This window comes from Lampris incognitus, chromosome 15 (assembly GCF_029633865.1).
Source record: "Lampris incognitus isolate fLamInc1 chromosome 15, fLamInc1.hap2, whole genome shotgun sequence".
In the NCBI taxonomy this organism is placed as follows: domain Eukaryota; kingdom Metazoa; phylum Chordata; class Actinopteri; order Lampriformes; family Lampridae; genus Lampris; species Lampris incognitus.
Window position 1 is genome coordinate 32,774,222 of NC_079225.1, and position 25,150 is coordinate 32,799,371.

Below are 25,150 nucleotides of genomic sequence, written 5' to 3' on the forward strand. Positions count from 1 at the left end.
CTACGGCCGGTCTCGACGAAGCAGCAATAATTAGCCACGCTGTCTTCCGGAGGGGGCCGAATCGGCTTTGTGTTCGTCACATGAATGCGTCTCTGTGTGTGTCGGAAAAAGCAGTGGTTCGGCCTGGATGCGCCTTGTCACGAAAGTGGCGAGGCGGCTCCTTCGAGACTGCCGGCCGGAGAGATGCAGTTGGCGAACGCATGCCGTACAAGGGTGGGTGTTTGAACTAAAATAGGGATCGATTGGCCACTAAATTGGGAGAAAAAGGGGAAAAATCTGAAATAATTTTTTTTAAAAGAAAAAAAACAGGAAGCAGACGTATGGACAGTGCACCAGGCTATACATAAACTTTTACCCGTCGTAGTTGTGCATATTGGAAGCATACTGAAACCACGCCAATCCATTTCACACACCTCACTGCAAAATAGTGTATTTTATGGTTGAAGAATTAATAAATGAAGAGGAGTTAAGTTGCCTCCAGGCAATGTCAGAAAGGGTTGTGTGGAGGTGGTACGCGATGTCTTCGTAGCCGATGGAGCTCGATGGGAAACTGGCAAGCCGGGGCATATTTTGCATGATACAGGGTGCACTTGTAAGCGCGCGGACACAAATAAGTGACTGCTGTGTGGACGTCCATAGGCAAGCGTCTGCAGAGATGTGCGCGGAGGGTCTGCTGTGACGTCATTTACGTTCACCCGGGTCATGCGGACATCCGTACTCGTGCTTTTTTCAACAATCAGAATCATGTTTATTGGCCATGTGGGTTTGCACATAATGGAATTTGACTCCGGTCTCGTGGCTCTCTCGGTGTACTTAACATAGAAAAACAACACGACAACAATACAATCTTCAGATATATACACAAGGACTGACTATATACAGGCGAAATAAGAGGTGATAAAGTGCAGTGGTGCAGAGAATAGATCAGAGATGCTGAAATAGATTACATGCCTGAGGTAGAGGGACATGACCGAGCGTACCAGTATATGTATGATGTACAGCACAGTGTAGTATATACAAAATGGTTGGATTTGTCAGCAGCCATACCAACATGTACCCTGGCTCTGTCAAATGACAGAAGCTAAGCAGGTGTGGGCTTGGCTAGTACCTGGATGGGCGACCTCCCAACGAAACTGAGTTGCTGCCGAAAGTGGTGTTGTTGGGCCAGTAGGGGACAGTCTTCCCTCTGGTCTTAATTTTTTTAAAAACAAGAACAACAAATATCAATGCCCCAGTGCAGTGACGGGGACACTGTGCTGTAAGAGATGCCATCCTTCGGATGAGACTGTAAACCGAGATCCACTGTGGTCATTAAAGATCCCATGGCACTTACTGCAAAGAGTAGGGAGTTCCCCGGTGTCCTGGCAAAATTCCCAACCTGGCTCTCTCCATCTGGCCACCTAATCATCCCCCCATGTAGTTGGCTCAGTGGTTCCTCCATCTCCACCTCAAGCTGATGTGTGGTGAGCGTTCTGGTGCAAAATGGCTGCCGTGCATCACCCAGGTGGTGCTACACATTGGTGGTAGTTGAAGTCAGTTACCCCCTTCAATGTGAAGCACTTTTGGTGTCTAGAAAAGAGCTATATAAATGTTATGATTATTATTGATATTATACTATTATTAATATTGTTTATTTGACAGTGTTAAGATTTCATATGAATGACAGCCCACGGAAAGTAACTGTTTTTATATCTAGTTGTTTTGGGGTACAGTGCTCTGTAGCGTCTACCAGAGGGGAGGAGTTGGAACAGGTTGTGACCAGGTTGTGATGAAAGTCCCTGTAGTGTCGGCCTGTGGTCACGATCTCCACCTCTGCTCCTAACCTACTTTTCCGTTTCCTTGCTGCTCCGACATCCATCCTGCCTCCCTCTATGGTCCCTGTCCAGGGGAGTGGGTATTTGGCTGCCACCCCAAAAACCTGTTTAGGATCCGAGGCATGAAGAGGGAGTCCTGCTAGTGGCAGATTAACCAGCTGGCACGCTTTACCATTCCACTGCATGCAACCACTTAACTCCTTTAGCTCCCAGGCACCCACACGTGCACATTCATGTTTGGCTGCAAACTGAACACTTCCATTTTTTCCGGAAATAAACACAACAGAAAGGTAAACGGAAATCCCGAAACAAATGTTTCTTCATCAACAAAATGCTCAGGGACATAGTTTCCTGAGTCAGGGGGATGGCGGTATATACTACATGACTAAAATGGTATCCCCGCAACAGTACTTTGTACGTATGACATTATAATAAGAATTATCAGCTGAGAATTCGACACGGCAGCTAAACTTTACAACACCGGTGAATTAGGAAAGCTGTTTAGAAGTTTTCATGTGGTTACGATCAAAATCTTGCATTTTTAAATGCAGCAAGGAAGGATTCAAAATCCCATGAGATGTCTTGGATCAGGCTTTTGGAAAGGCTTATGAGAAATACAGAAATGAATGATTCACTAAATGTAAACCCAATAAGCAAAACACATTCTCTTGTGTATTTGATACTACCTGTTCACCACTTGGGCATGAGATATGTCTACTACTACTTTTGGCTGCGCTGTTAGGGGTCATCGCAAAGGATCATCCGTTTCCATTTCTTCCTGTCCTCTGCATCTTCCTCTGTCACACTAGCCACCTGCATGTCTTCCCTCATCACATCCATAAACCTCCTCTTTGGCCTTCCTCTTTTCCTCTTCCCTGGCAGCTCCATATTCAGCATCCTTCTCCCAGTATACCCAGCATCTCTCCCCCACACACGTCCAAGCCATCTAAATCTTGCCTCTCTTGCTTTGTCTCCAAACCGTCTAACCTGAACAGTCCCTTTAATATACTCGTTCCTAATCCTGTCCTTCTTCGTCACTCCCAATGAAAATCTTAGCATCTTCAACTCTGCCACCTCCAGCTCCGCCTCTTGTCTTTTCATCAGTGCCACTTTCTCCAAACCATATCTCACGTGAGATATGTAATGTTGTGAAAAAACACTGGAACATTTTTTTCTATTGATGATGTTAGCTAGTAGATCTTCAACTCTCTTTGACTTTTCTCCTTTTCTAGAGCAAAGAATATCCAGGACATACTGGTAAACACAGACACACAGAAAAACTCCATCCGCCAGGGGTGTTTGGACAGTGCCACAGATTTCCTTCCTTGCCGGAGTGTTGCTGCATGTTCTAACTGTAAAAAGGTCAATACTTTTAGCAGCTTTTGTGACCAAAAAAGAGCCAGAAATAAAAAAAAAACTTACATCATGCAGCTCTAGTAATGTTGTCTACCTTCTTGCGTGTACCAACTAGGTTGGAAAAATGAGGAGACAACTTAGATTTAGAATGAATGAACAGAAAAGTGCTATCCAGGGCATCCGGGTAGCGTGGCGGTCTATTCCGTTTTCTACCAACATGGGGATTGGCGGTTCGAATCCCTGTGTTACCTCCGGCTTGGTTTGGCGTCCCTACAGACACAATTGGCCGTGTCTGCGGGTGGGAAGCCAGATGTGAGTATGTGTCCTGGTCGCTGCACTAGCGCCTCCTCTGGTTGGCCGGGGCACCTGTTCAGCGGAGGAGGGGGAACTAGCCACGTCCCCCTGGTGAAACTCCTCACTGTCAGGTGAAAAGAAGCGGCTGGCGACTCCACATGTATTGGAGGAGGCATGTGGTAGTCTGCAGCCCTTCCCGGATCAGCTGAGGGGGTGGAGCAGCGACCGGGAAGGCTTGGAAGAGTGGGTTAATTGACCGGATACAATTGGGGAGAAAAAGCGGGAAAAAAAAAAAAAAGGTGCTATCCGCCAAGCTGATACTAAATCAGCTTTTGCAAGACACTTTGCAGATGGCAATCATTCTGTTTCGGATTTGGCATTCTGTGGCATTGACATGATGATTCCTAATCGTTGTGGTGGAAATTTGGATCAAATTTTACTTCAATATGAATGCAGATATGCTACCATCTACCTTAAAATGCTACACTGTAGTGGCTTTAATGACAAATTAGACATGACCTGTTTTCCATGACTCAATCTTATTGCCTTTTATTCCAGTGTGTCCCATTCCCAATTTTTGTATGTACACTACCGTTCAAAAGTTTGGGATCACCCAAACAATTTTGTGTTTTCCATGAAAAGTCACACTTATTCACCACCATATGTTGTGAAATGAATAGAAAATAGAGTCAAGACATTGACAAGGTTAGAAATAATGATTTGTATTTGAAATAAGATTTTTTTTACATCGTCAAAGAATCCTCCATTTGCAGCAATTACAGCATTGCAGACCTTTGGCATTCTAGCTGTTAATTTGTTGAGGTAATCTGGAGAAATTGCACCCCACGCTTCCAGAAGCAGCTCCCACAAGTTGGATTGGTTGGATGGGCACTTCTTGCGTACCATACGGTCAAGCTGCTCCCACAACAGCTCAATGGGGTTCAGATCTGGTGACTGCGCTGGCCACTCCATTACCGATAGAATACCAGCTGCCTGCTTCTGCTCTAAATAGTTCTTGCACAATTTGGAGGTGTGTTTAGGGTCATTGTCCTGTTGTAGGATGAAATTGGCTCCAATCAAGCGCTGTCCACTGGGTATGGCATGGCGTTGCAAAATGGAGTGATAGCCTTCCTTATTCAGAATCCCTTTTACCCTGTACAAATCTCCCACCTTACCAGCACCAAAGCAACCCCAGACCATCACATTACCTCCACCATGCTTAACAGATGGCGTCAGGCATTCTTCCAGCATCTTTTCATTTGTTCTGCGTCTCACAAACGTTCTTCTTTGTGATCCAAACACCTCAAACTTGGATTCATCCGTCCACAACACTTTTTTCCAGTCTTCCTCTGTCCAATGTCTGTGTTCTTTTGCCCATCTTAATCTTTTTCTTTTATTGGTCAGTCTCAGATATGGCTTTTTCTTTGCCACTCTGCCCTGAAGCCCAGAATCCCGCAGCCGCCTCTTCACTGTAGATGTTGACACTGGTGTTTTGCGGGTACTATTTAATGAAGATGCCAGTTGGGGACCTGTGAGGCGTCTGTTTCTCAAACTAGAGACTCTAATGTACTTATCTTCTTGCTCAGTTGTGCAACGCGGCCTCCCACTTCTTTTTCTACTCTGGTTAGAGCCTGTTTGTGCTGTCCTCTGAAGGGAGTAGTACACACCAGTGTAGGAAATCTTCAATTTCTTAGCAATTTCTCGCATGGAATAGCCTTCATTTCTAAGAACAAGAATAGACTGTCGAGTTTCAGATGAAAGTTCTCTTTTTCTGGCCATTTTGAGCGTTTAATTGACCCCACAAATGTGATGCTCCAGAAACTCAATCTGCTCAAAGGAAGGTCAGTTTTGTAGCTTCTGTAACGAGCTAAACTGTTTTCAGATGTGTGAACATGATTGCACAAGGGTTTTCTAATCATCAATTAGCCTTCTGAGCCAATGAGCAAACACATTGTACCATTAGAACACTGGAGTGATAGTTGCTTGAAATGGGCCTCTATACACCTATGTAGATATTGCACCAAAAACCAGACATTTGCAGCTAGAATAGTCATTTACCACATTAGCAATGTATAGAGTGTATTTCTTTAAAGTTAAGACTAGTTTAAAGTTATCTTCATTGAAAAGTACAGTGCTTTTCCTTCAAAAATATGGACATTTCAATGTGATCCCAAACTTTTGAACGGTAGTGTATGTATATCAGTATGCGTATGAGAATGTGTTGGTGCTATGGATTTATATTATTCTAATGGGTTTGTAATGGCTTGATCTGCTGGCAGTTGGCTTCATTGGTGCTAAATCACGCCCTAGCTCACTGATTAGGTGACCCATCGTGCCTTACTCTTTTTGCACCGAGACAAGTCCAACACGCCCTGTGATGGACGGGCAGCCTGTCCAGGGTGTCTCCCCACCTGCCGCCCAATGACTGCTGGGATAGGCTCCAGCATCCCCATGACCCTGAGCAGGATAAGCGGTTTGGATAATGGATGGATGGAGAGTCCAACACAGACTGAAAAGTTTTCACATTTGCACATTTTTTTTCACTCTCTGTACAGCTCTGCAGAGTAACTAATAGAAATATTTAAAATCCAGACTCTAGTCTGAATTCCTTTTTCGTTCTCTGTGTGCGAGTCCTTCCTTGCTTGCTGAAACTTTTCCCCTGACTACCGCGCCAGAGAAGAAGACAAACAAAGGACTTTTTTTTAAGGCGTAGCTCAACCAGTGTTTACCACTAAAATGCATTTTAAAACCTGGTTGTACTGCAGAACAGTGTGGTTCTCCACAAATGTGCTCAACTGTGAAGCACCATTCACAAGTCTACACATGCCTCTCACCTAATAGTCGCCCCTCTAAGAGGACAGCACGTAGCCATACACCGCTACTCGCAGTGACTTTCACAGAGGATGACTTCCGAGTGTTTTTCAGTGAAAATATTGCCACCGGGCACATGCACAATGAACCAACCAATCACACAAGGAATAATGTTAACTACACACACTATGCACACATTATGTGCATTCTTCATAGAGACGTCCCATTATCCTTCATTCCTGTATACCTTGGACGTGTTCGGCGGGGTCTCAGAAGACGCCAATTTCACAGCTGAGGCAGTTTTTACCCTAAAGGCCTCCCGCCGTGGCAGTAATGATCTCATCTGTATGCATTGTCCTCATCAAATCCGTGTCACTGTGGGACTTCCCTCCCAATAGGTTTGCAGTGCCGCAAATTACAGCCCCCCTGCAAACCTTCCAAGCACTTACTAAACGAAATGGCTCCTCGGCCCTTGAAATGTAAAAGCAGGTGGTGTCCAGTGGGAGAGTTAGTGAACATAAATTACCTCCAGTTTGCCTCTGAGTGAGGCATTTGTTACATGTCTGCCTTTATTAAGTATTTGATGTCCTTTGTCTCTTCTTTTCTTAAGTGATTTGACTGGAGAAGTTTGGGATTCGCCGTGTAGATTGATGTGCATTTTCTGTGGGAATATTGATGTTTTTCCAATAACCAGTGCTTTTGCAGGGTTTTTCCCCCCTACACTGTGTGTATACTATGTGTATTTTGTGTGATTGCTGTCGATGTGTGCTGCGCATGGTGTCCATGGATATTCATTATATATTGATGTGGAGTGTGCCACATAAATATCAAGTTTAAACCTACAACTAAAGCTACTTGGAAAAAAAAGTCATTCTAACACTTTTCTAAATATTTCTAAACAGAGATAAAACACATTATAAACACCTGTCTAAATGTGAGTGATGTCTGTTGCAGCAGCCGACTGTTTCAAGCTGTTTATTAAACTTTTAAACTTTAAAGGCAACAGCGACATTGAGCGCTATCAAATGGCAAATAAGAAAATCCCGTTCAAATATACCCGGCCAGTAGAAGATTGGCTTCAGGAGAAAGGTAAACCTTTACCGGGAATGTTTATCATTATATTTTTTTTTCTTCTTTTTTTCCCTGTCATGTCATCGGCTTGTTCCCTCCAACCTCTGAGAATGAGAAACCATCCCCTTAAACCCAATACAAAATGTAAACCAAAGCGCTATTTTTGTGTTTGTTTTTGGCTTTACCTTTTTCTTCGTATTGTTTTTCGATTCTCATTCCCTTTATGTCATTATCATTTTCTAAAATTCTTTTTTGGTTTTTTTTTTTTGGATCATTGGCAGTGTCCGGTTAAAGGGACTGGCGAAAACGATTTGTTCTCGTTTACAAACAATGCAACGATAAGACGACAAAAAAGTATTGATGGCCAAACTTTGTACATAGAGAGCATGTTCCCCCCCGCTGCAGCAGCAGATATGGGAGCGCCGAGCCCCCACCCCCCCTCCACCTCCACCCCTACCCCCCCACCCCCACCTAGTTTCCCCGCCACAGGTGCTTTCCCCTGCTGTAGTTTGTCGACTAGTAGTTATCACCCACAGAATCCCCCACTTGATTTGTGATGGAGAGCAAATTCGAGCCCCTTGTTTGAAAAGGGCCACGGTGGCTGGGATTCCCAAGGCAACACAATGGGTTTACCGACTTGCCACCTCATCTCTTATTACTATACCTGTGGGAGTTGGATGTAATAGAGAATTTTGACAATCGGTTAATTCTGTTTTAAATTCCCCCCCCCCGCATAACATAATCTCGTTATAAACTGTATTTAAATGCCATTGCCTATAAAAGTCTTAACCTTATTATAAAGTCCCTTTAACATTCGCTAAAACACAAACCGGTCTGAAAAACCCCATTACCGTTGCATGCATGACTCCACATGCTATTTCATTTTCTCTTTTGTGATATGAAAGTCTTGTCCCTGTCATTTCATGCCCAATGTATTGTAATTTCGTAAATGTCGCGAATATAATAAGCCTACAGTGTTATATGTGTCTCTATATTATGGAAATTAGATTTTTAATTATGATTCTTGCACTGCAAGAGTTTGTTTGTGTATTTTCATTTCATCACTAATGCATGAGCAATGTGTTTTGACTATGATATTTGCCTCTTTCCTAATGAAATTTTCCATGACATGTACTCAGTGTGCATCACTCAATCCTTTATCATCGTATGCCAAGTCCTTTACACATATTTATTAATCACTTCATTGCATGAGCTCAATGTCCATAGAAAATAAAGAGGAAAGTAAAAGTGCTCTATGAAATGTGATCAAGCTGCCTGTTTAAAGATGATTCCTAGACCTGTACAGTATACCTAGCTTACTTTACAATGCAGAAACACTGCTTTTTCATTCTCTCCATTTCAGTGATTTTTTTTTTTTGCATTAAGTTTTTTCCTTGATCTGCAAACTGATACAGTAAAGTATTGCTAGGGTACACTGCATAAAAGCTGCAGCCTTTTAAAATTTAGGCCGAGGCTTGACAGTTCAACAAGCCACAGAACTGATTTACTAGTTTTGTTAGCTGCTGCCTAGATGTAAGGGATGTCGCATGATCACTATTGTTTTAGCCAGTGAAATTATTTAGATTTTTTGCTTGAGTGGAGTTGGATAGCAGATGACGCTATGAATAAGCAGTCATAATTAGAGGTTCCCCATCAGCCTCCATTAGTACGATGCCACAGGTCCCCTCTGATCATCAACAATATGGCAGAAATCGTGAGATTTACATGAGACTACATCTGCATGCCACAGCAGATAACAGTAAACCTGATGAATGGCGCATTAACCCTCTCTTCCCCCACCCTCTCCTCTCCCTCCCCCCGCATCTTTCCTGCGACAGGCCGGCAGCTGACCATCTTCAACACCCAGGCCACAATCTCCATAGGTGGGAATGACCGGAAGCGCCCCTACCAGGGCCAGCTCTCTGGCCTCTACTATAATGGCCTCAAGGTGCTCAACATGGCCGCCGAGGGTCATGCTAACATCAAGGTGAATGGCAGTGTCCGGCTGGTTGGTGACGTGCCGGCCAGTAGGGGCGCAGCACGCACCACCACCTCGGTTCCTCCGGAGATGTCCACCACCTTCATCGAGACCACTACCACGCTTTCTACCACTACTACTCGCAAGCAGCGCTCACCGCCCACCATTCAGGTAAGGTGGGGGCTGATGGGAGAGAATTTAGGCGGAGGTCATGGGAACTGTTGATGAATTCAGTGGGGTGTGGGTGAAAAAGTTTGATATAGATGTAGATGTCAGTGTGTTACGCCTTTGTGTATTTAGGAGTATGTGGGTGTTTTTGTGTGTTGATGACTCTGTCTGCAAAATTTAGCAAAACGTCAAAGCAGCTAAAGAAATTTAAATTCTTTATATATATATATATATATATATATATACATGCATACTATATATATATATGTGTGCATACTATATATATATACATGCATACTATATATATATATATACATGCATACTATATATATATATAAAATATTTTATGGGCGGCATGGTGGCAGAGTGGTTAGCGCGGTCGCCTCACAGCAAGAAGGTAAGGTCCAGGGTTTGAGCCCCAGAGTAGTCCAACCTTGGGGTTCGTCCCGGGTCGTCCTCTGTGTGGAGTTTGCATGTTCTCCCCGTGTCTGTGTGGGTTTCCTCCGAGTGCTCCGGTTTCCTCCCACAGTCCAAAGACATGCAGGTCAGGTGAATTAGCCATACTAAATTGTCCCTAGGTGTGTGTGTGTGTGTGTGTGTGTGTGATGGCCTGTCCAGGGTGTCTCCCCAATGACTGCTGGGATAGGCTCCAGCATCCCTGTGACCAGAGCAGGATAAGCGGTTTGTATATTGGATGGATGGATGGATAAGATTTTATTTTTCCATCTCTATGTCCATTATCAACAACATGGTCGCTCCCCCAAACTAACTGACATTTTTCTGAGATCTTGACTGGAGTTGGCCTGCTTTTTTTCCCCCATACATGGCCATTCAGAGTGTGGATACTTCTCAGCAGTTGCTGGGAAGTGTTACCGTCTCAAATCTCAAATCCCCCCCCCTCCCACCACTGCTACCACCATCCCTCTACCCTAACAGAAGCCTTTGTCCAACATGTCCTGACTCTAAGCCAATGAATGTCACCAGCGTGCCAAGAAAGTAATCACGCCGAGTGCTCCTTTGACACCAGGAGGACAAATTGAACCATTCGCTGCTCATATTAAAGCAATAACTCTCCCTCAGGGGTGGGGGGGGGGTGCGGGACAAGATAGGCGACAGACAGGGACCACTGTTATCAGCCTCCTCACCTCAAAAACAGATTGTCGGCCGCACAGTAATGATGGCCCATTGTGTCGGTGCTGGCTCTTGTACAGCTCTGTCATTGCAGGTGCCTGAACAAGAAACTCAAAGCAGTTTACTGCTTCTGCAGAAAGTCACTAGAAAGTAAGAAAGAAAGAAAAAAAAGCCCGGGAAGAGCTGACATAAAACAACAAATAAGCGTCAAGTCATTGTATGAGGGGTTAAATTGTCCTAAGCGTCCTCTACGTTGATAAATATCTCTTCTGTCTGTGTGCATGTGGTCTCAACAGCCTGTGATGATGATGATGGTGATGATGATGACGACTGCTGTCTCTGGCACCATCAACAAGGTCGCGTCAGATGAGGAACGAAAGCATGTTGCATCACCAAGAAAAGGGCTTTTTGTGTCACAAGCTATTGATATCAAAGAGAGTGAATGAAACTCGGTGCCTGTGTGATAGAAAATGAGCCCTTGTGTTGTGCGTTGCTCTCATTTTCAAGGTGAAATTATGACGCTCACTCCATCCATTACATCGATACCCAGGATGCTGCTATTATGCTCACGATCCCAATTTCGAAAAAAAAAATAAAAAAATTTTTTTTTGAAAACTACCTCTGAGTAGTATATCAGAAAGTGCGGCCTCAGAGCGTACCCTGTCTTAAGTTCACACTTCTCCAACAAGTTTGGGTGGAAGTGTCTCGCTTTGATTCAGACCACAGTGTCACGGAATTTAATTTCCGAGGCCATTAGGTTCACATTTCCCAAGCTGGCTGTCAAATACCGCGGCGTGAGAGGTGAGGAGAGAACCTGCACATGTCTGGCAGATTTCTCCAACCCGCAGGGTACTTTAGCGTAGTTAAAGGAGTTGAGCTATTGTTAGTGATATAGTATTGAAGACAAGGAGGTGCGTAGTGTTGTGCATGTGTGTGTGTACTTGCTTTAATGTCTTTTCTAGTAGCTATTTTGATCCCCTTTCTCAAGCGCTATTGCTGTTCCTTTTGGTTTTCAGCGGTGAGAGGTGCTAAATCTCAACATCTCAGCAACAACAGCAAGAAAGAGAGAGGTGGGAGCGAGAGAAAACCAATCTTATGTTTAATTAATGATCGCTCCACTGGGATGTACAGACGTCAGACACATTTCTATCTCAATCTCGCTTTCTCCGTCTCTCTCTCTCTCTCTCTCTTCACTTTTAACCTCAGACGGTGGATGAACAATCGCCTGTCAGAAATTGCCTCACCAGTTTGCGCTTCATGAACTCTCGTTTGTGAAATTGCCATTGTGTTATTGGGTTTTGGGGATTTTCCATCATGTAGGCCTAGTAATGATGGTAGTAGGTATCTGACATGATGCTATTTTGGTGGGACACATTTGAGTGGCTCGAATATTCATGTGCAGATTTTATGGTAAATCAAATCCAAACCCTTCCTTCCTTCTCCCATTTTCACGTTTTAAGCAATGTTTAGCCCTCACATGCAAGAAAGAAACGCATGGAAACAGTCTGTTTAGAAGCGCATTGTTTTTCAATGGAGAAGAATCTGAGCTCAGCCCATGGTGGTTAACAGTCCAGCCACCACCCCTGTTGATCCACACCCTCCCATATCATCATCGGCGGTCGAGTATGACCATCCTCCCTCTGGGTCCCTCTGGGTCCTTCTGGGTCCTCAGGTGGACGTAGAGGCCGATGCTGGAGCTGCATAATGGGAGGACGCCTGCACCTGACAGCTTTTTACGTGGAGTGGCTGATGCACCTGCAGCCACCACATGGTCCTTGGCAGGGGGTGGCCAGAGTCCAATGGCATGGAGAACCAAGATGATTGGGGACCACCCTCTGTTGCAGCCTTCATCCGCCTTCACTGCCGTTGTGACCTGAAGACATCTTCCGCCAGTTTCGCCATTGAGGTCTTTGTTGGATCGCGCTTCGTCTGGAACCTCCCCCTTGACCTGTCCACCTTGGGTGAGCCTGCCAAGAGCCAAGCTCCGGACAGCATAGCTCTTGAGATCATTGGTACATGCAAGCTTCTCCACTGCGGCAAGGTGGCGATCCAGGAGAACCCTCCCATATGCATACACGCTCATACGTATGCGCACATCCGATGTTTGATGGTGTTCACATTTCACAGAACATGGTTCTGTGAAATGTGAACACATAGATAGTGAGACTCGGTACTTTACAGGAAAGTCGAAAAGCTAGCTGGACAGGAGGGATGCTGGGAGAGTTTTGCAGCTGTCTTTTCAATTGAACTTAAATGCCAAGTCACTCAGTCTGAACCCGGCCTTGGACAAATAGCGGCTGAGATCAAATTAGGAGGGCAGATCCTGCAGCTTTCATACTGTTGAATGTGCAGCCTCTTTCATAGTTTATCAGTATAGTTTATTGAGAAGTTTGAAAAAAAAGGGAAATATTGAAAAACTTCTATGAACATATCAAAATGTACGTAACGAAATCCAAAATATACATGGTTAATAATAACAGCAGTCTTTACTAGTTCACAGATAATTCATTAACATTAGGTTTTAGTTGTATCCTGTGTTTTGAGACCCTCTCATAAAAAAAAAGCTTCTTTAGTCATACTGTCAAGTGTTGTTATCCGCTTTACAATAAACTCAGTCCCGAGACACTCTGACATGTGGTATTGGTCAAAAGTACTGGTTAAAATGTACTTTAGTAGGGAAATTACTGAGGAACAAAGTCCCAGATTCATTCGGTATCTTCAAACATCATGAGTGCTTTGAGACCTATCATTTAAAATGTCAGCCTGTTCATTTATTCAGTGGGTATTTACTAGCTGCATCCACGTTGTACACACAGAGAAGATCAGACCCACGGCCTTTCCCCGTCCAGCGTCTCTTACCCTCCGAAGATTCAGATCCGGTCATCACGCTACACTTCATCTGTCTAACACTGCACAATTTTCTGATCATTTGCCTGAGTTGGATGACTAATGTTCACCATTTCAGCCCCCTGCCCTCCTCCCCTCACACACACACACACACACACACACACACACACACACACACACACACACACACAGAGCGCAAACACAGACAAACACAATTTAATGCCCACAGAGACGATATAAACCTGTAATGGGGTTGGAGGAGTTAATGAGACTCAATGCATTGAGTTAAAAAAAAAAAGTCCTGTAAAAATCGTTCAACCCCGAAGGCTCAAATGAGCCTCTGTCTGTCTGTATTTATCAAGCATTTACGTGTTTTATTTTCTTTGTTTTGTTCATCTTTTTCGTGTTTTTTATGACATTGTGATGCTAATTTCAGTTTGGTTCGGTGCTAGTAGGTGGCAGGACTATCTAAAACCATCCGGGTAGCGTAGCAGTCTATTCCATTGCCTACCAACACGGGGGCTCGCTGGTTCGAATCCCCGTGTTACCTCTGGCTTGGTCGGATGTCCCCACAGACACAATTGGCTGTGTCTGCGGGTAGGAAGCCGGATGTGGGTATGTGTCCTGGTCGCTGCACTAGCGCCTCCTCTGGTCGGTCGGGGCGCCTGTTCAGGGGTGAGGGGGGAATAGCGTGATCCTCCCATGCGCTACGTCCCCCTGGTGAAACTCCTCACTGTCAGGTGAAAAGAAGCGGCTGGCAACTCCACATGTATCAGAGGAGGCATGTGGTAGTCTGCAGCCCTCCCCAGATTAGCAGAGGGGGTGGAGCAGCAACAGGGATGGCTCAGAGAGCGGGGTGATTGGCCAGGTACAATTGGGGAGAAAAAGGGGGAACTCCCCCCTCCCCCCAAAAAAACCATTTGAGTTGGTTTGATGAGCTCTGTCGAACCATCTAAAACCGTTCTAGATTCATTCATTCACTGCATTTTATTGCTCACTTCCCACTTTTCCCACAGAGCCCTTCTTCCCAAAAGCCATGCCACTAAACGCACAAAGTGAAAATCCTTCTGTAGGACTGAGGATCAAGCGTCATGCATCAGATCCCCTTATGGGATGTTTATTCATAGTGGCGTGAAAGTCATCTTACACCATTTGGTACCAGTTTTAAAAAAGGCGTGTTCTGACATTGCAGTCTGGTTTTATTCAGCGCAGGTCTTACTAACGTTTGTAAAAGTTCCCAGTTATCATGTTTACGTGAAGCACACCATGGCCTCACAGCCAACAAGTTGTGAGGCCATTTATCTATTATCATTTTACAAGTTGGCCCAGGCAGCAGGTGGTTTGGGTTGTTTGTTGGCAGTGTGTTGTTGAGTTGGCGAGAGCTGTTTTATGGCACCCAGTTCAACACAAAATGGCTCAGGAAATCATCCATTTCCATTTTCCGTCCATGCCCCCCCTCCCTTTTTCTCTCCAATTATACCCGTCCAATTATCCCACTCTTCCGAGCCAGCCCGGTCGCTGCTCCACCCCCTCTGCCGATCCAGGGAGGGCTGCAGACTACCACACGCCTCCTCCGATACATGTGGAGTCGCCAGCCGCTTCTTTTCACCTGACAGTGAGGAGTTTCACTAGGGGGACGTAGCACGTGGGAGGATCACGCTATTCCCCCCAGTTCCCCCTCCCCCCGAACAGGCGCCCTGACTGACCAGAGGAGGCCCTAGTGCAGCGACCAGGACACATACCCACATCCGGCTTCCCACCTGCAGACACGGCCAATTGTGTCTGTAGGGACGCCCGACCGAGCCGGAGGTAACACGGGATTCTAACCAGGATCCCCGTGTCGGTAGGCAACGGAATAGACTGCTACACTACCCAGACATCCCCGTTCGCTGCATTTTATTGCTCACTTCCCGTTTTTCACGGAGCCCTTCTTCCCAAAAGCCACACTACTAAATGCACGAATTGAGAATCCTTCTGTAGGACTGCTGATCCAGCATCAGTTCCACTTATGGGATGTTTATTCATAACGGCGTCAAAGTCGTCTTACACCATTTGGTACCAGTTAAAAGGGGGGTGACTAACACACTGCAGTCTGTTTTTATTCAGCTCGTGTCTTATTAATGGTTGTAAATTTCCCAGTTATCATGTTAAGCACACCATGGCCTCACAACCAACAAGTTGTGTGGTCATTTATCCATTATCATTTTACAAGTTGGCCCAGGCAGCAGGTTGCTTGTTGGCAGTGTGTTGTTGGGTTGGCCAGAGCTGTTTTATGGCACCCAGTTCAGGAAATCATAATTTTCATTTTAATCGAGGCGGGTAATCCGTGTTGTTTGAAATCAGTCTGCTCGCAAAACCGAACTGTTTAATTTCTGAACGGGGGAAAAACGTATTTGCTATGACTCAAACGAACTGCAAACCATAAAAAAAATACATTTCCCCTCAAAACCAAACTACCCTTAACAAAGGAAACAAGCCCGGTGGATATTAAGCTAAGCTAGCTTTCACGGCGGGCTGAGTTGAACCAGAACATAACATGCACTTTACTCTTGTGGATTTGATGTGTATAGTTATTTGGGGAATACTCGTTTAAGCAGGCCTCTCTATCATGGGAGATAAACCTCTCTCGTTCTCAATTAACTTACGCAGCTTGCCTGAGATGTTTGGGAGCAATTAGGATGGGAGGCTGCAATCTATAATACCGTGGGGGAAAACTGCTGGGGGATAGAGACTGAAATGATTTGCATGGTTGCTGTGTTTAAGGAATTGCTAGCGTCCATCATCTTCCACTCGCCTGGTACACAGGAGATGGGTAAAATGAGAGGTGAATTGTTTGCAGTTTAATTGCCCTTTTTTCAGCTGAGAAGGCTGCACATGGATGCACATTCTGCAACAACAATAACATTACTTTGAGATTGACCAGGATCAGCACTTGGAGTAATACAATTTTTTTTCTGGATTCCCCCCCCTTTTTTTTCCTCCCCACTTGTATCAGACCAATCACCCTGCTCTTCTGAGCCATTCTGGTCACGGCTCCACCCCCTCTGCTGAGCCGCAGAGGGCTGCAGACTCCCACATGCCCCCTCCGATACATGTGGAGTCGCCTGCCGCTGCTTTTCACCTGGCAATTTGGAGTTTCGCCAGGGGGACGTAGCGTGTGGGAGGATCACGCTATTTCCCCCCAGTTCCCCCTCCCCGCGAACAGGAGCCCCGACCGACCAGAGGAGGCGCTTAGTGCGGCGACCAGGACACATACCCACATCCGGCTTCCCGCCCGCAGACATGGCCAAGTGTGTCTGTAGGGACGCCCGACCAAGCCGGAGGTAACACAGGGATTCGAACCAGCGATCCCCATGTTGGTAGGCAACGGAATAGACCACCACACCACCCGGACGCCCGGAGTAGTACAATTTCTATAGTGGCATAACCTCTTCACCACATATGGGTTACTTTAATACATTCCAGATTATTTTAAAGGTAATTCCTAGTAAGCAGCATGCCGTGAAGAATGATGGACAAATGCTGTGAAGTTTATGAACTACGTTCAGCCAGTCGTACTACAACGGCGTGGTAACGGCGTGGTAATGTGCCTCAGACTGCTGTGATATACGTTGCCTGTTCTCGGCATGTTCACTGCTTTCCCCAGATCACTTGTGCTAAGACTGTCTATCGTTAGTACGTCTTGGGTCTGAATCCATAATGAAGTGTCTCATCAAGTGGTCGTCAGGTTGGTGATGTGCGAGAGCACAGGCACGTTCGAGCACGTCTGTTCCCCTTCTGCACCTGCTGTCGCTGTCTTTCCTGTACAGTTAGTTAGTCTCTGTGATCAGCTTCCCACACGCCATCCCTCAGAGCTGCTGGTAATTGTGTAAAGGTCAGGCCAGCATGTGCTCTTCAGGCTGCACGTGGCTTTGTTCTCGCTCGCTCGCGCTTTATGTCACTCTCTCTCTCTCTCTCTCTTTTGGTATCGCCCGCTCTTTTTCCATGTATTTCTCCCCTTTTTCTTCCTGTTGGCCCTGGCAGACATGGCGGCTGTGTTCGCTCAGTAAATCCTGGGAGATGGATGCAGGAAGTATGCTAGTTGTTCAGTGGTTCCAATTAAGAGATAGCAGACCAATTGAGACCCCGCTGGTGTGTGTTGCTCATTACAGGACACGGCACACACGCACACATGCACACACACACACGCACACGCACTCTCACACACCTGCTGCAAGTTTTCACGAAAGTTTTAACCTGTCTTTCATACACACATGCACCTGCAGCCAGAGTGGACATCTGCAACAGGTGCATGCGCAAATGTTTTCATTCTCACAGACAAACTAAAACACAAAAAAGATTCAGTTAGCACACACACACACACACACGCACACACGCACGCACGCACGCACACACACACACACCTCCGAGACATGTGGAGTCGCCAGCTGCTTCTTTTCACCTGACAGTGAGGAGTTTCGCCAGGGGGACATAGCGTGAGGGAGGATTATGCTACCCCCCCCCCCCGGACAGGCACCCACACCGACCAGAGGAGGCACATACCAGGACACATACCCACATCCGGCTTCCCACCCACAGACAGGTGTCTGTAGGGACGCCCGACCGAGCCGGAGGCAGCACGGAGATTCGAACTGACGATCCCCGTGTTGGTAGGCAATGGAAATGTCTGACCATTTCGATTGTTGGGATTGTTCCCCCCTGCCATCATCTCACATGACGATCTCATTCCAACACCATCACAGATTGTTTCTCCACCCTGACACCGAAGTCTGTATGCAGCAGTCACTTGCAATTTATGAATTTTTCATGCCGCCTTATGTGGTTGGTGCCAGAGAATGTCCAGTGGAGCTAGTTCCATCAATCTACTCTGCGGGTGTGTAAGGGTGTGTGTGCATATGTGTGTGTGCGTGCATTTGGGTATGTGCGTTTGTGTGGCCGTTTGTCTCTGTTTGTGGGAACCAGCATACAGCTCTCGAGTTTTTGAACCATGGGGGTTGTTGTAATGGATGTCCCCCCGCATCCTACAGCACAGCTGATAGAGCCTCTATGAGTGTGTGTGTGTGTGTGTGTGTGTGTGTGTGTGTGTGTGTGTGTATGAGAGAGGAACATGCTGTCCTGTCAGCCTTCACAATCATGGTGGGGAGTTCACACACCAAGGGGCAAGCAAACAACACGTGTCGGTCACACACTCAATTACAACTATATACACAAATATCCCACTCACACACTCACACATAAACATACAGAGACAGATACACGCACACTAAGACACGTAGAGTGCATTTTGCTTCTGAGCTGGCCAGTATGACACCAGCAGATGCTGTGGGTGGTACAGAGGCTCCCCTCATGCTGCGCTGCCTCTAGAGACCCAGTGACAGGCTGTGACTGGTTATAGTGCCAGTGACTTGTCCAACAAAATAAAATTTAAAAAAACTAACCTTAACTTACACACAACTGAAGTGAAGTCCAGTGTTAACATTACCGCACCTACTTTCTCTAGCAAGTGACAGCCTTGGTCAGCAACTTCCTTATGTCGTTTCGCAAACCATGTCTCCTCACTTGTGTGTGACACCCAATTTATTACATCTTGTCTGACGTCTAGTGTGCAAAATCCTCAGTGTTGTGTTCTGTTGTGTAATGTGAGGTTTGCCAGTGTATCTAATGTTTCTACACAAGGCAAACTGGTTGAAACTGGCTGAGGCCTATGCCGATGCACTGTACAAAACAAAAAGGCACTAGTGCAGCGACCAAGACACATACCCACATCCGGCTTCCCACCCGCAGACACGGCCAGTTGTGTCTGTAGGGACGCCCCACCAAGCCGGAGGTAACCCGGGGATTCAAACTGGCAATCCCCGTGTTGGTAGGCAACGGAATAGACCGCCACGCTACCCGGACACCCCTCTAAATAAAGCTTTTTGATAAGTTAAAATTAGAAATTGAGAACTACCCTTAACAATAATAGGCCACGAGATTCTTTAATTTTTGTTCTTTTTTTTAGTCAAGAAAACAAATACAAATTGTCACAGAAAGTTGAATCAGTTCATCTGGACACAGCGTTTATTGAGAGAAACGTTTCATCACTCCTCTAAGTGACCTCTTCAGTCTTGACTGACTGCAGGTATCCCCACCCTTATAAACAATACAGAGGCATAACGACCGAAACCAACAGTCGGTTTCATATGCAAATTCCCGTGACCATTAACTAGAGTTTCAATGGCCGTGTGTAGTAGTCACAGAGGATTTGCCAATGTTTGCAATCACAGCATTGTAAGATGGCGACAGATGTACTCTCAGCCCCCCCAGTTCAGGGATGGTCGTTCCCTCTTAACATAGACGGCCTCTTTGTCTTATTCAACTTCCAGTGATTTCCTTACCTGGCTTATTGAGCATGCATAAATTGTGTTGAACAAACTGTAGACGAACTGCATTTCAAATATGGTTTGTTTCTTGTTGGTTGGTTGGTGTTCGTGTCTCTTTGTTCTCTTAAATAAAATATAAATCTTTAAATCCGTTAATGTACAATATAATACTGACTTCATCCATCCAGAGTAGACGCCAATGGACTAACATGGACAAGCAACATGGAGCAAATTGATGTAATAAACTCTGAGCCATATGGAAAAATGCTGCTCTAACATTCCAATGTGGTTGCCGTTTAATTAACTTTTCTCTCCCTGCAGAAGACGTGTGAGAACAAAACTATTAAGGGCGTTAAACCGTGCTTTTACTCAGCAATTTTCAGATACAGCGGAAGTAACCGTGGCTCCTCTCAAAAACCAAAATCTTTTTAGGTAAATCCATCATGGCATTTTTAATAAAAAACTAAAATAAAAGTTACACAGGATACAAAATATAATTTTTGTCATAGTTCAATGCCTTGAGCAGTGGTTTTCCCCCCCCTGTGGTGCCTTTATGTCGCTCCCTGTTAGACTGATGTTCACTAAGCTGTGCAGGTGGTAATAAACTTAAAATCAAGGCATGTTCGAGACCAGAGAGTTACGGCAGCGCTTGCAGAATTGGTGACTTACAGCACTAATGGGAACAATGAATCTCTGTACAGTGTTGTATTATGAATATAGTCACTGCATCAGAAAAGCCAGCCTTAGGCCTTATACACAAGATGTTTGCCTGTGTGTGTGTGTGTGTGTGTTAGGGCATTCACGACCGCTGCATTTTAGTAGTTATCAACTACTACCAAAAAGTAGTTGCTTAATCACAGGAGATTTTTTTCAACCAATAACAATGACCAATTCTCATCAAAAAGTGCTCAAATAAACCCAGTAGAGGGTTAATTAATGTAGGTGGGGGCGTCCTGGTGGTGTGGCGGTCTATTCCGTTGTCTACCAACACAGGGATCGCTGGTTCGAATCCCTGTGTTACCTCTGGCTTGGTCAGTAATCCCTACAGACACCAGTGGCCGTGTCTGCAGGTGGGAAGCCGGATATGGGTATGTGTCCTGGTCGCTGCACTAGCGCCTCCTCTGGTCGGTCGGGGCACCTGTTCAGGGGAGAGGAGGAACTGGGGGGAATATCATGATCCTCCCACGCACTACATCCCCCTGGCAAAACTCCTCACTGTCAGGTGAAAAGAAGCGGCTGGTGACTCCACATGTATTGGAGGTGGCATGTGGTAGTCTGCAGCCCTCCCCGGATCAGCAGAGGAGGTGGAGCAGCAACCGTGATGGCTTGGAAGAGTGGGGTAATTGGCCAAATACAATTGGGGAGAAAAAAAGGGGGGGAGGGATCCAAGATGGCTAGCGTTACAGCAAACATCGGAGAGATTCAGCCATACATGTTTGAGCCTCAGTCAGTCAGAACCAGAATCAGATTCTGTTGTGCACTAAAATCAGCGACTAGTAGACGTGTCAGAATGGTAAGTGATGCTGACACAGCAGTGGTTGTGAAACATACTGTGGCGAGCTAGGACGGAAGTAGGAGTTGAGAGGCAGAGGTCTCTTTTTAATGGCAATTCCTGTGTCCCATACACTGCATAACCCCAGGAATGCTCTTTTATTAGCACACTGACCAGAACTAACACAATGATTCCCCCCGAGGTCACAACTGGCGACATTAGTCTGAGTCACGGTCCTACAGTCAGTCAGTAAACGGTCTTTTACTTCGTCCGAGTTGAACCCCCAAACAAACAACACAACTACAATAACCAAAATATGAGCACATCACCAAAACAACGATTTCAACATAAACGTTAACAGTCCCATGAGCCCTTGCGCTACCCCAGTGCAGAACCGCCGACAGTCAGAGCAACTGCCCTCTCTGGTCACTACATAGCCCCCACCTGAGGGGTCAGTTGCCCTCAATGACCCCATCACCCAAAACATAGTCCCTCAAAGGTCCAGGGTGCTGGTGAACAAACTGTTTGGGGCTCACAGGAAGTGCAACTGGAGTAGAGTCACACTGAGGTGCTGTTGTTGCCCCCCTCCCCAACAACAGGTGGAGAAAGGGGGCAGTATGGGGAGAGTCTGTCCTGGTGCAGTGTTACCATGCGCACCCGGTACACCACCTCAGGACAGCCGGTCCACAGCCTTGCCAGTCCCCTGCCAGTGGCAGCAAAGCTTGGGGGAAATCTCCTTCTTATGAATGGGACAATACACCCATAACTTGTCGCCTCGCATGAAAGCCTGCCCAAGGCACCATGTGTCATAGGTCCTCCTCTGCCACACTCAAGAATTGGCTTGGGCCCAGCGGGTCTAGTTGTAGACCACCTGCAGGTGGTCCCTCAGTCATTGGAAGTAGTCCATCTCTTTTCCCCCGGCAATCTCAGACTTGGGCGGGGCCCCAAACATCAAGTACTGCTGCAGTGGGGCATGGGAGCACTAGGTTGGCCCCCTCTGGGTGGCACAGGAGTCACAGGTAGTGCACATGTAGCTCCCCATTCTCATCAACAGCCAGGCCATTAGAACCGACCCCTGAGGTGGTGGAGGGTCTTGGTGTTCCCATAGTGCCCAGTCCCCACCGAGCCATGGACCATCTTGAGAACCTGGGGACGGAGCACCTGGCACCAATAGCTGCAGGAGGTCGTTTCCTCACCCAGGAGCTTGCCACCTCCGGTATGCCAACCTGTTGTGGAGCTCGAAATTGCCCAATTGAGAGTGGTAGGCCTTTACCTTGGGCCCCTGTGCTGACAACTCTGTCCACTTGGGGCATCACCCTGTCCCCAAGCAGCCCCTCACTAGCGCCAGGGTCACGTCTACCTCCTGCTGCTGCCTCAGTTGCTGCGTGGTAAATGGGAACCACCTCTCCTTGTTGCTGGTGGTCTGGACGGCCACCACAATCGGCATCATCTGTCCCCGTCCTCTTGCCACTGGCATTATCGGCACTCCAATGCTGCACAAGGGCTCTGTGCCTGCTGGGGGCTTCTGCTTGGCAACTGGCTCATTGGTCTGTGGGCCTGTTCTTCCCCTTACCAGACTAGAGTGCCACAGTCTTCATGCCAAGGGTGATGGTTGCCACCGACATGTTAACACCAGCTCCCCAGCAAGTCAGCAGGTCCAGGCCGATGATTCATAGGTCTTGGATGTTGGCAAGCCAGAACTCGTGCGCCAATTCCAGGTCTCCAGCCCGGACTTGTAGTGACTTCTTCCCTCTCATGCCGGCCTTTTCTCCTGTCACCGTCATCAGCTTGGTGTTGGTTGGTGACCATGCCACCAAGAGTGGGCTGGTGGTGCACGGGAGAATGCCAGGTCACACCAGGGAAATGGTAGACCCCATGTCTACCAGAGTCCGGCAGGGTCGACCATCGAGTTTGCAGTTCAGATACAGTCCTTTAGTGTGACCAAGGCGGCCAACCAGCATGCATCGGCCTTGAAAGGGGGCTGGAGACTACAGTGGTGGTCCCCACATTAGAGCACTCCACCGTAATTTCTCTGCCAGTCGAGTGACTCTGGCTTTTGGTGCTGGTGCTGGGCAATCGTGGGCTGGGTCACCAGGCTTGTCACACGGGTAACAGCGGTCAGTCAGCTGGGGTGGACGTCGCCTGGAAGTTGGAGGCCATCGCCGAGACTGTTGTGGTGGAAGCCGAACTTGTTAGACCTCTTCTACCTCCTCCTTTTCATCGTAGTCAGCCAACCCGACATACAGTCAGAGAGCAGGAGCCTTCTGCTGGGTAGGCCACATAGAGTACACCTTAGGCCGCCGTTATCATTTCATATGGCTGAACTTTGAAACGTTAGCTAAATACATAGTTTACAGTTTTAATATTACCAAACTAGCAGCAGCTAGCAAAAAGCTAACGTAATTAATGCTATTTATAAGTCACAAAGGAAATATTTTACATGCAGAAAGCTTTTATTTTGGTAGAGTAAAAGAAATACATAACTTACACACTGACTCCTGCTTGCTGTCGCAGTCTCAGGATAAATAGTCGGAACAGCATCAGACTTCAAAACTAATTTCTTCTGAAAACCCAGTGACTTTTGCGTTAGGGAACACTCCTCACTGAAATGAGCATTGCAGATACGAATTCCCTCCAGGTTTGTAGGCATGTGAGCCCAATGTCTGTAAATACAAATTCCAACCATTTCAGCAGTATATAGGGATCTTTTGGTAGATAGTGGAAAGAAGCTCCAGGATCCGGTTTACATACAAAAACTACACATTCTACCATGTTTGCTGTCAAAACTTTTACAAAGCTAATGCAAACTCGCTCTCTGTACTGACAAGTCCACTCTGCACAGAACGTTTGAGGTTGCTTTGCCCACCTCACTTTTGCATATTTGCAGCGATTGGCGTTTGGATTTGTGACATACCATATCTAGCGTGCCCGCCCAGGGTACATTTGAATCTCACATTTTAGGGAAATGTACAACACCTTCTTCAGTAGAAGAATGTGAAAACACCGCCCTAGTGACAAACTTTGAACAGATGCAAGTCATTATAGTCAAGGCCAGACATTTTAAGGGACACAAACATAAGAAAAACTTAAAACGTACTTAAAATTAGTCATTCATTCATTAACCAAACCGCTTATCCTAACTCAGGGTCACAGGGATGCTGGAGCCTACCCGAGCAGTCACTGGCCGGCAGGCAGGGAGACACCCTGGACAGGCCGCCAGACCATCACAGGGCCGACACACACATTCACACCTCGGGACAATTTAGTACGGCCGATTCACCTGACCTACATGTCTTTGGACTGTGGGAGGAAACCAGAGCACCAGGAGGAAACCCACACAGACACAGGGAGAACATGCAAACTCCACACAGAAAGGACCTGGGACGGCCCCCAAGGTTGGTCTGCCCCCGTGCTTCAGCACATCAGCGCCCTCACGCCTTTGGATGCACGCGCTTCCGTTGGCCTTACGGTCTCACCATCCCACTTCTGACCCTAATGTAGCGAATTCGGGAGGCAGCTCGGGTAACCACCACAGCTGGGCTGCGAACCCGTGTCTCCTTCACCAGGGGCGACTATGTTAACCAGCCGACTGAAGGATCCAACCCATTAGCCAAGAGCTAGCGAGTGTATTCATCCATGATCGTTACGCTATGTTAAAAAAAAATCATGTGCACCTACCCACGGCTCCCCCAGCTGCATATCTGCTGTAGATGCATTGCCACTACTGTTACTGCACAGCCCTAAAACCACAGAGGAACGATTAGTCTACAAGTATGCAAAGTGTCGACTAGTGGTCTTGAACTACTGGTCGGCTTTCAAAGCCAAC

The 25,150-nt window shown here is 46.6% G+C and overlaps 1 protein-coding gene across 1 annotated transcript in view; it reads left to right on the forward strand.

The window, feature by feature from the left end:
* Positions 1-25,150, forward strand: part of LOC130125441 (neurexin-3b-like) — a 412,131-nt gene that overhangs the window by 361,544 nt on the left and 25,437 nt on the right. The window contains exons 18-19 of the mRNA XM_056295020.1: positions 7,275-7,364; positions 9,185-9,495. Coding sequence (XP_056150995.1) covers positions 7,275-7,364; positions 9,185-9,495 — 401 coding nt within the window. The remainder of the gene's footprint in view (positions 1-7,274; positions 7,365-9,184; positions 9,496-25,150) is intronic.